Consider the following 11,404-nt stretch of genomic DNA (forward strand, 5'->3'; position numbering starts at 1 on the left):
GCTCTCCACTCTAGCAGCTACTGACTCAGAGTTTCTCTACCACACTGCTGGCACTGCAACCTTCAGACACGGACCTCACTAAACCACATTGTTTCCATTTAAGCTAAAGCTTCTTCTGCTCTATAGCTACAGTCTGTGGTGGCAAAAGCTGCATGCATCTCTAGACCTCCTAACGCTGAAGTGGTGGCAATTACCGCATATAGCTGAGTCCTTAGGAAAAATCGGTTAAAGGTTAAAGTCACCTCTGAAACAAACTGGAAAATGAGCATATAGAACGCGTCACGCCTGGTGAAGGCAGAAAGAGCAATGAGTGGCTAGGTTGTGTTCTCTGTGATCTTTAGAAGTTCCAACCACCAGTTCTTAAGTGCTGTGACCCCATGACTCCACTGGCCAATTCAGAGGCATGGTGGCACTGAAACATTCTAGCTATAGAAGCTCAGTATGTGGGTGCAGCAGTCGGGTGATGCAGGGTTCACACCAGCCATCACCACAGCTTAATGGAGTCATCCTCTAAAAGTGACTACTGCTTATGTCAGTCATACCATGCAGAAGCCTTAGGGGAAATCCTCCAGTCTGCAAAAGAGGAACTTTCCAAGAGAACATCTGCACTGACTTTGCCTAGCCATCATGATTTTTTAGTTAATTTCCAGCTTTTTAAACACTAAAGATAAAAATCTACTTTCAGCTTATATAATAAAAGATAACAGTATTCCTATAGTGGGCAGTTTTTTGGCAATAGCTGAATGTGGTATATAAGGTGTGTGTGAGCAACTTCCCCACACTGTATGAATACCTGCACTGGTGCTACAGGCCTCAGATCCCAGCAGCCACTGAAAGCATACTTACTCACCTATTGCCACAAACTCCACTACAGAGAATACTTCATTTACGCACTTCCATGATGGGAGCTTTGCACTCTTGTATTGTGAGCAAAGTGGGTCCCTATCCAACATGTTCAGCTCAGGTTAACAAAACAATCTCTTTTGTTTAAAGCAGCTGCATAACATCTAAGGCGTTCACTTAATGAAATCACCATTACTCAGATAACAGCACCTTCAAAGAAAATTAAAGTCTTGATCACTCACTGATCACTTGTGTGCTGTAGGGATCCTAAGATTGCATAAGACTGGGCACGTGCATGCATGTCTGTGGTATGGGTGGAGCTGCCTCATCTCTACATGGCATGAAAAAAAGAGTACACCCTAAAGTGATGTGCTACTATAACTGGAGCTAGGAAAGAAAGACACTCCATCAATTGCTCTTGGCAGCATCATTTAAATTCTAGTCTTGATCAGTGTGCTCAGCTATACTGCATGAATAACCTCGCACGCACACGTGCCCACAGCCCCTGGCATATTCCCCATGGCTCTCCACTTCCAGTTCCCTTCCTGACAACACTACGACGGACGCGGAGGGGGACGACCCAACCGTCATCAATCAACAAGCCTGAAGAAAACCTGGTAATCTGATCTGTTGCAGGCCAGTGGTGTGTCCCAGCTAAAAATACAGGCTGCCAGGGCATGACGTAATGCTGTAGATCAATGAAAGCAGGGTTAAGTAATTGGGTGTGTAGAATGCAGAGCTGCAGCTAGATGTTTTATGACCTCTGCAGGCGCACGGGCAAACTGGTCCATCCTCCTCCGCCTCTCCACTAATGACTCATCTGTGTGTTCGACTGTCAAAGCACAGCACAGTTCCCCTACAGTGGGTCTTACACATTTAACTAATAAAGATAGGCACTGTGCATATTCCTCATTAAAAAATAAATTAATAAAAAACGTACCAATTTAAAGGCAGACAGCACTGCAGAAACAGTGTGGTTTTCCACATACGCAGAGGGCTTTAAATTAGTGTATACACACAAGAGATTGTTGCTGAGACCTGAAGCATTAGAGGAGCATCAGATTCTGCTTATACAGATTATGAGTGAAATATTCTGAAAAATACATTTCCAAAATGTCTAGAGTGGAACAGACATCCTAAAGCAAGCCAGGCATTGGGGGAGGGGGGCACGACGATGCACCGAGAAACAGCACACACATCCCGTACTAATGGGGTGCATGCGCAACATTACCTACTGCTAATGGTGGCTTGAAAGAGTTCTTTGTGCAGCAGACCATTTCAAGGGTCCCATCTATGTACAGGGTAGAGCTAAGTGTTTGATGTATTGAAAAGTAGCCAAAATCTCTCAGATAGCAGGTACAAAATCAACAACAAACACTGATTATTGATACACCATGAGGGGATCGATTGAAAGCACCGCTGATGCACTTTAGTACAGACAAGTTCTCAAACGCAGGCAGTTTTGCCTGGAACAGGCATCGAACTGAGCTACTTATAAAGGCAGATCAATGGCAAATATGTCAAGCAGGTTCAGATTAAGGCTGAAATACCCAGGAGTGCAGGATCCATTCATCCTGTGATGTTCCCCATTCTCTCAGTCATTACTGTTCTGTTACACGTTCAAGTATAATGGAATCACACACACGCAGGCGCACACGGTGGGAAGGGCTAATGGTTTGCATCAGCTGATAAAATTGGCTAAAGGTTAGTCACTCTGGGCACTTGTGTTTCCCTGGCAACTACTCACACACTCTAGAGGTAGTGCTGCGTGTGTTATATTTCAATGGAAGACAAAGACCAACACATCCTGAACAGATAAAATAGATAGTATTCCCTGTGCTGTCTCTATGAATAAGCATACTGCATATGACAGCCATTATCTCTTTGGGGCAAGGGCCAGGAAAACAATGTGACAATGCATTTTGTGCTGTCAGACAATTAGGCATGCATGAAGCACAGTAGATGTAGAATCAGTATGCTGATAGACATCTAGAGTCTTGTGGTCTGTGTCACGCAACAGGAGAGATTACATCAGTGGCACTGCAATATACACAGGCAAGAGAAAGAATGCTAAATAAGCATGAAAAATGGGCTTCATTTTACATAATCAGCGAAAAGAAAAATATGCATGATACCAATTACAGTATTAGGCAAGTACATTTCCATTTTGACACCACATCACTTTGGGGGCTCTGATCATAAAGGTGGAGTAAATCTTACCAAGTAGTATTTGCGTGTTACTACAATCACATCCATTGGTATATTTTGTATTTTCACAGCAGCAATATAAATTTACCAAGCCAATGAGTTTCTTCTAAAGAAACAAAACAAAATGCTAATATAAGCCACTCTGACGTAAAAAAAAAACAAAAACCTATTGATACATTTTAAAAATAAAATGTCAAAATCACCTACTAAGTCTACTAATTAGATATGCAAAAACTGAAATAAATGACAAAAAAAACATACCCAAAAATGATGACTCGGTAAAATTTTCTAGTTACAATTCAAATGGAATTCTCCTAAGAGACTAACTCCACTGGACACGCCAGCATAGCAGATCGGGTCTTCCTACATGTTTAGTCTTTAGTAACAAAGTTAGGTTCTTGCTGAGAGCTATAATCAGACTGGTCACAAGGTATTATACAACTCCCACAATATACTTTGGTGTTCTGTTTTCAGCTCACCACCAACAGCCAGTTTGACTGAGAAACAATGTAAACTGCATCTTTACATGAATCATGATCCAGCAGATGCCAAATCAATCAAATGTTAATCCTGAGTGCACCATAACCTCCACAATGTTGCAGTCTGAGAACCACAGTACTATGACTCAAATGAACCCGAGCCCCTTCTTCATGCCTTCCTCAGTGCCGTGTGATGTACTATTCACTGAGGGTCACGGTCACCCAGTGAGCAGCCCTGATCAATAACTGTGCCTCTAATATCATTTTCAGACACTCAAAACTCCCTGAGGACAAATGCATAGATCCCATCAACCAGACCAGGAGGGGAAGCAGAAACCCCACACAACAGCAAGAAATGCATCACCTTTTCAAACAAGCTCAAAGCTCCTCTCTGGCGCTACGCCACAAGCCCCGAGCTTACACTCTGGAGCCTGAGGATCAGAATGGGGTACAGCTGGACCCAGGAGAACCCACCATTCCAAAACCAGTTGAGGCGGCATGGCTTTCCCAAATACCCGTCAGCAGTTGTTTGGGTGTGCTGGTGAACACAGGAACAAAACATCACACGTTTTCAGTTTTAAGCTTTCGAATCAACCTATTGCTCAAATTATAGCCATCAACTATGTTAAATGTATAATTCACAGCATGTTAAAGTCTATGCATCTCTACAAAATGTACCCCTTTCAGGTTAATAATCATTTTTTGAATGCATTATTTTTACAGTGCAAAATCTCAGTCAGAAATGGGTTGGGGGCTGAGGCAATAAGATAAGTTTTTCTTCTTAAGAACATTGTTATATCCTAATATTTTAATTAGGGAACAAAAAGTGCATCTATCCCCATTTTCCAGCTTTATACAATTATCTGCTAGACTTAAAATCTTATAATTGTATTACCCAGCATCTCAAGGACACAAACCAATGCCAGAGAGGTCCCACAGGCCTAAAATGCGGAACAGATGAGGTCTACCAACCATATCCGGCCTCCCTGATTGGTCTCAGAGTTATGATTTTCATCAGGAAGCTTCCAATGTCAAGACATTCAACATCGAGCTGCCTTGCTTAGTGAAATAGAGGGGCAGACAGTTTTATTCTGGGTGGAGACTTCCAACAGGAAAGTCCAGAAGTTGCCTCGATGGAGGATGTGATAGGATGTACCCTTTATAGGCAATCTTAAAATCCCTTATCAAACATCAAGTTAAGATTTCTCCATTGCGGTGGATGCTTTTATCTTTCTATTTTTGGAATAAAAGATTCTAGAAGGAATCTTGTTTTACTTCGTATTCAGAAGTTTTAGCATATTCCAGCCTCAACCTTCAAAAATGAAGAGGGAGAAAAGGCCATTAATCAGAGAATGAGGCTTTAAGTCCAAGAAATCTCAGGCATTTTAGGAATCTAAAGCTCTGCAATGTAGGAGCTCATGAACTGTCAACCAAAACCCAATTTCTAATAACATGTGAAAGAGGAGCCATGTGATTTTGTTTTTGCTAGGAGAGGGGATCAGGCCAAGTGAAACAACTGGACCAACAGGAAAACAAAACACAAAGTATCACGGCCGGATTTGATCAAGGCAACAGGAAAGCAATGCACTGGGAAGGGCTGTTACTTAACCTAACTACTTCCTCTGTAATAGATTAGAGAACCTGGGGACACAGCAGTATCCCCTGGCCATATACATCAGCTTACAGAAGCAGAACGTTGGCAGCACGAAGATGAAAGAGGAAACGCATGGCCCAAGTATAAATTAAAATAGTAAATCAATAGAACAATATGAGCAAGTGTATCTGGCAAAAATCTTTCCTACTAGCAGAAAATAAAACAAGCATAAGGAATTCTGGGAAAACTTACAGGCTCCAAAAAACCCCTAAAACATGATGAAAAAACAAAAAACAAAAAAACCCAACAAACTACACAGGAACCGATGCATCCTGTGTTAAATGGCGCCCATTTCCTTGAAAGCCCCTGCTCCATTGTGTATGGTGGGCCATCTTCACCTCTCTCCAACACTTGGGAGGAAGAAAGCAGAGTTGCTTGCACAAATGGAGAATTACACACTGAGGCTAAGTTTGTCAGTGGGGGTGGGGGTGTGTCTTTATAAGTCACTTAATTTGTTTTGTCTGGTCTTCAGGTATGCAATGCTTCCTCATAAGACTAGATGATGATGATGATGATGATGATGATGATGATATGTCTCCTCATTTTTAGAGGAAACAATGACAAAAAATAGCAGAAATAGAAAGAAAAAAAAATAGTGGAAAAATAGCACTCAGGTCTAAAAAAGGAGTAATTCACGGTAAGCCAAAAGCTGGAGAGAAGCAGAGAGCTGAAGCAGGCAGCAGAAAATACCGTGATGACGGCAGTGTCCAGGGAACATGCCAAACCTGGGAAGTCATTTCCTTCTTCAGCAGAAGACTTTTATGGAATTCTGTTAGAGCATCTCACGTCACACAATTGGGGCCCAGCACACATGACCCCAATCCCCTCAAACCCCTTTCCCAACAACCTTCTGTATAGTTCGACACATCACAAATAGAAGGCTAACGGATTAACCTGCCACGACTCTATTCATTTTATTGTCTGATGAAAGTTTGGCAAACATTTGTAGCAAATGGCGTTGACCCAATGGCAAATGCCTCGTAAAGCACACTCCAAAAGATGCCTCCTTTCTTTGCCCACCCTCTGATGTTATCTCTGTTATGAGAGAGGAGGTTCCCTTTCCCATCCTAATCAGTCTTAAAGAGGACAATTCTGCACTATATTCTCCATCTGACAAGCGGGGGCAGCGTCTGCTCAATGACAGACAAGTTCTAAAGGCACCCCGTTTCAGACAGGATTTCTCATTCATACTGAGCGCTCACAGAATCTTTACAAAATGTCCAAGTTTCATTTAACAATGCTATCAGGAAAACGGAGTTCAATAGCGAGACAATCCTGCCTCAAAGAAAAGTTATTAAAGAGAAGCCATAGTCATGCAATAGACTCCATATGAAAGATAGGACTGATCACAGCTTATACAGCAAAATTGGAATGTTTCAGCTTCATGTGGTACTTCATGTGGCCAGCATTCCTGATCAATAAACCTTAAATAATGCTCTCCTGAAAAGATCTGGCGGAAACAGCCACCCTAATCAATAAGCCATTTTGCTGCCAGTCATGTTTAAATTAATTAAACTAGACACTGAGGGATACACTAGTACCAAATCTGAGAGATCACATCCGTGCAGAGGAACACAAGCACATGTTTTCTATTTTATACCACACACACACACACAAACATTTTTTATCTTATCTTATCTACAATGTGAAAAAAGCAAAGTAGTGCAACAGGGTTGCAGGGTGACCTAGCAAAGCCCTTCACTGACTTAAAAGACAAGCCGAGCATGTCAGTGGGAGAGGACACACCACAACTGGCAGGGAGCGTGTGCATCTACACGAGTCTCTTCAAAGACTGACCCGCTGGACGAACTTCTCAAATGAGTACCAATAAGCAACAAGGAACCCACGACAAAAGAGAGTCATCTGACCTCTGCCCACCAATCACAGTGTTCATAAGAACATGTGATAGCATTCACATGAGGACAATTCAAAGGTGCTTGTGCTTGTATAAGCAACAATGTCACAGAGGGTGAAGGCAGAGATTAAAACAAGGTCAATGGCTGAAAGATTCTGTGACCCGACTCTCCACCACAAGCCTACCAAATCAAAAGAGCCCTGGGACAATAAATGCTCTTATGCAATGTCTTTGCCGACATATTTTCAACATTTGCATTTGATTCATACACATGCAACACTAATTTCTACATTTCTGTAAATGTTGCAAGGTGCAAACCATTATGTCAGGGGAAAAAAAAGGCACCAGCTTCATCCAAAATCCTCCACTTGCGAATGCTCTTTACCAACATCCACAGCTGAGATATGACACAGGACAAGAATGCATCACGGTTTGACATTGAACGCGTCACGCCAACAGAGTGACGACATGGTGACCATAGCCTCGCCATGCATTTTTTCTAAGTGAAAAAACAGGTTTGACGCCGAGCATAGGAGCTTCGGAGCATGTAGAATATGGCTTAGGTGTTCTCACATTCATGTACCCTCAATGGTGCACATGAGGTCTTCCTGCTAGGGGTTAATCATTGCCAGGGGTTGTAGCCCAGTACCACTCTCATACAAACACTGCCGAGTCCTCAAATGTTTACTGGGTGTTGCGTGCCAGTTCAATAACCTGTGGTTGACTAGACAAGTACAGAGGGCATGCTCACGAGTATACTACATGCTAAACTATGGACTGATTACAATTTTGCTTAACCCAAGTTTGCTTCACTGATCAGAGAGGACAGGTAGAGGTCACAGGTGAAAGCCAGTCAAACCACAGTGCTTTTAAAAATATGTAGCCACCACATCACAGAAAATGCACACACATTCAGCATTTCCCCAAAGCATTTCTGAAACACCAATACTGGATTGCTACTGCAAAATGTAGGCCATGTGGGCAGTCTGGTCTGCTTGTTTCTTTTCTGTCGTTCTTTTTTACAGCATCCTACGAACTGGTTAGACAGGATTATCAAAACGATATCCATTTAACATTCCAGCTATGGGCCCAAGATTTCTGTGTTCCAACACAGACTTCGCTAGAGGACAATAATGAACAAAGCCTACAATTAATCATCAGTTTTATTCATAAAGGGCACAAAATAACGAGATGAGCACGCCAACTTGCAGTACAACTGATGTGGAGCATCTACAAGGGCCTCAGTCAGACTGATTTATCGATCAAGCAAAGGTCTCACTATTCGTCAATAAACTTACGCTTCACTCATACAAAATTACAATGACAAGTAACATCACTTAGGAAAACAAGCCACCATGTAGAATTTTCGAGAAGCTTTATACCCTTCTTTGTGTGTCTGCATTCACTGCTGAACTGTAAACTAAGACTGCCGTGATGTGAATTGCTGTTTCATGCTGATCAACCTGTGCTCTGAGCCCCAGACTAGCCGCTCCTGAAGACTGACCTTCAGTGGAATGAGCTCGATAGTGACCGTTAGCTAAGAGTAATTTGCAGGGACACAAGCGCTTACCAAGTTTCTCAACAAGCTTCAGCATGACTCCGCCGATATGAATTTCTCCGGTAACTCTCAAAGAAACGTCCCTGTTGAGGTCAGTGACGTGCATCTTCAGTTCCCACGTCCCGTCAGCGTAGCAGCCATCGGGCATCCGTATACCGTCCAGCGCCATCCCTAAAAAACACCGCAATCAGTAACGGCGACGGCGGGATGCTTCATGAGACAGCTGTCAAAGCTCTTTGGGTCATTTATCTAGCAAAGAGTTTTAACAACTAACCAAAAGAGCAGTAACACTATTGAATACCGTTGAAAAAAAAAGATCGTAAAACATTTCAGTACGAGATACTACTCGAGCTTTTAGTTTGTAAATCTTGAAAAATGAGGATGTTCAGAACTAAAACATATCAATCTAAAACATGTTGGTAGTGAATGGAAGCCATAGGTGTATGATTAAATCATCTGAGCTTTTGTACGAAAATCGACCAGGCTAAACTAAGATGTGAATCGAAAATAAAACAACAAAAAGGTGATAATAAATGAATATGGTAGCATAAACCTGCTGCGCCTTTATCGGAGCGGTTCACCTGCGAGGCCTCTACTATCTAACGGGAAAAGCGACGGTAAGAAATAGACTCTGGCTGATTACGTAAGCAGCCCTGCTTCGCATAGACCTCAGATTGAAAACTCTCAGGTCAACTGCTAGGGTACATGTGTTTACCGTCTTGTACAGAAACAAAGGATAAAAGTTGCATAGAACAAATGTCTAATGAACAATGAAATGATATGTTTTTTTTAGAAAGAAAATCAACGCAACACAATTACATCTTCAGTCTGAACGCAGAACGCGCAAAAAGCTAAGTAAAGAGGGACTGCGTTTTGAGAACGACGAAATTATAATAGCGTTCACTCACCTTCACAAGTAAAGTAAACCAAATCCAAAAGTGCCACTTAAACTTCCAACGTTGCAATGATTGAACTGCTTTCCTTTTTAAATCATGTATTCAATTCTACCATGGAGAAAATTTCCAAAGAATTGGTCCAAGTCCCGCAAACTACCTCCTAGGGGTTGAAGCTAATGGAGTCCAGCGTCCGCCTCTTTCTCCCTCCCTCTCTTTCTCTCCACCAGATAACGTCACTCACTGCTCCAATCCCACTTTTCCTTTCCAACGGTCCGGGTCACTTCAGCTTGGCCACTTCCCCTCGCCCCCTCTGTGCTCATCATCTCCATGTAGCTTACGACTCTTTGTCTAAATTGAGAAATGGGTTTTTTCCTCTTATAGAGAATGAATCAAAACTGAAGTTCCTACTCCACCCTACGACTCTGGATATTTAAAGATCTGAGTTAAGTGACAGACCCCTTGATTACTAGTCGATGTCGTCAATATTTTAAATATGGTCATATTTTAGGATCAGCTTGTATCATGTCAACGAGTTTACGAAAAGCTTTGCAACAGGTCAAAATATCCAGAGTTAATACGGTATTTCACTATAGAGAATCGTTTATTGACCGCTGTGACTGTGACTTCCTTTTATGGAAATAATTCTAGCGGTCCGGAAAACATTTTCAAGGATTTGTTTTGGGAGTTACGCACAATTAATGACCCCCAAAACTCCCACTGATGTATTTATATTGGATTACCATGGTTACCATGGTTGTAGTGTAGGTTGGGGCTGTAAATGTTGAGTGAAACCCAATCTTCTTCAATTATTGTACATCAATAAAATTGGCATGCTTTTGTCTCAAAATAAAAAATAAAACAAAAAACATTTATTTAAACCTCATATGCTACTCTGTAGTTATGATTAGAATTTCACATAACCCAAATTTTTCAGGGTAAATCCACTTATTTCATGCACTTAAAAAAAAAGTCTAATAAGAAATTAGCCCATTATTAATTAAATACAAATTTCAATTCAGTAATCTAAAATTGAAAATTATTAGAAACTCACTGATGAAATTAAAATGAAAAACAGACATCCTACTGTTTAAATGAATCTAAATGAATATACTTATACTATAGTATAGCATAATACAAAAGGGGTGAAGATTCTAGCAAATAAGAGCCATATGGAGTGATTTCTTTATTCCATTAGCTGTTCTCCCCTGCACTGTGGTGTGCTAGCAGGCCTCGTGAGATGGGCCAGCAAAGCATGAATCATCAGGACTGCTGGCTTCTCCAGTGCAGGACCTTCATCAGCCCAAGAATGTGGGCCGCAGCTTCGGACTGCATCAAAGCGATTTATAACCTCTCCCCCTGCTGCTCCGACCCCCACCGCAGTGTCTAGCAACAGGGGCATTGCCTTTTATAGGCTGTGTTTTAATTACGGTGTAAACAGTGGGTAAGATGGAGTGCAGGAGGGTGAAAGGAGGGTGGATGGGGACAAGCCTGCCAGAGGAGCTCTCACTGTGAGTCACACTGGAGCGGAGAGGCTGCCACATGGAGGAGTGGTGATGTCACACATGGACCTGTGGAACGCTACGCCAGTGGTCAACATCTGTTAGAATGTAAAACAAAAAAGAAAAGAAAACAAAAAAAAATACTGCTCGAAACACTGATTGTTTCTATGGCTTTCCACTTGACAAGGTTTTCCCAGCAGCAGATGTTCCTAAAATATGCTCTTTAACAGATTGTGAATCCAGCATTGAGGGATTAGCATTTAAAGGACTGAAAAAGGGAACAGAAAATGAATATACTTAAAATTTGGGGCTGGGCTAATGGTGAGATCATTATTGGCATCATGAAAGACCAAAGAAAAACACTGCATGCCTTGCCATCTGGTGGCCTGAACAGGACAGTACTCCACTCCAT

The 11,404-nt window shown here is 41.9% G+C and overlaps 1 protein-coding gene across 4 annotated transcripts in view; it reads right to left on the reverse strand.

Moving 5' to 3' along the window:
- The window catches only part of fermt2 (FERM domain containing kindlin 2), a 31,339-nt gene extending 21,615 nt beyond the window's left edge, over nt 1-9,724 (reverse strand). For 2 of the 4 annotated variants that reach the window (XM_027002405.3, XM_027002403.3), the window contains exons 1-2: nt 9,506-9,724; nt 8,610-8,768 (exon numbers count right to left, since the gene is read on the reverse strand). In XM_027002405.3, coding sequence (XP_026858206.1) covers nt 8,610-8,766 — 157 coding nt within the window. In that variant the 5' untranslated portion in view covers nt 8,767-8,768; nt 9,506-9,724. The remainder of the gene's footprint in view (nt 1-8,609; nt 8,769-9,505) is intronic. The other 2 variants (XM_027002404.3, XM_027002402.3) reach the window with 1 other exon arrangement.
- Between the last annotated feature and the right edge of the window lie 1,680 nt (nt 9,725-11,404).

The sequence above is a fragment of the Electrophorus electricus genome, chromosome 10 (genome assembly GCF_041902795.1).
Source record: "Electrophorus electricus isolate QZ-2024a chromosome 10, ASM4190279v1, whole genome shotgun sequence".
NCBI classification, from domain to species: domain Eukaryota; kingdom Metazoa; phylum Chordata; class Actinopteri; order Gymnotiformes; family Gymnotidae; genus Electrophorus; species Electrophorus electricus.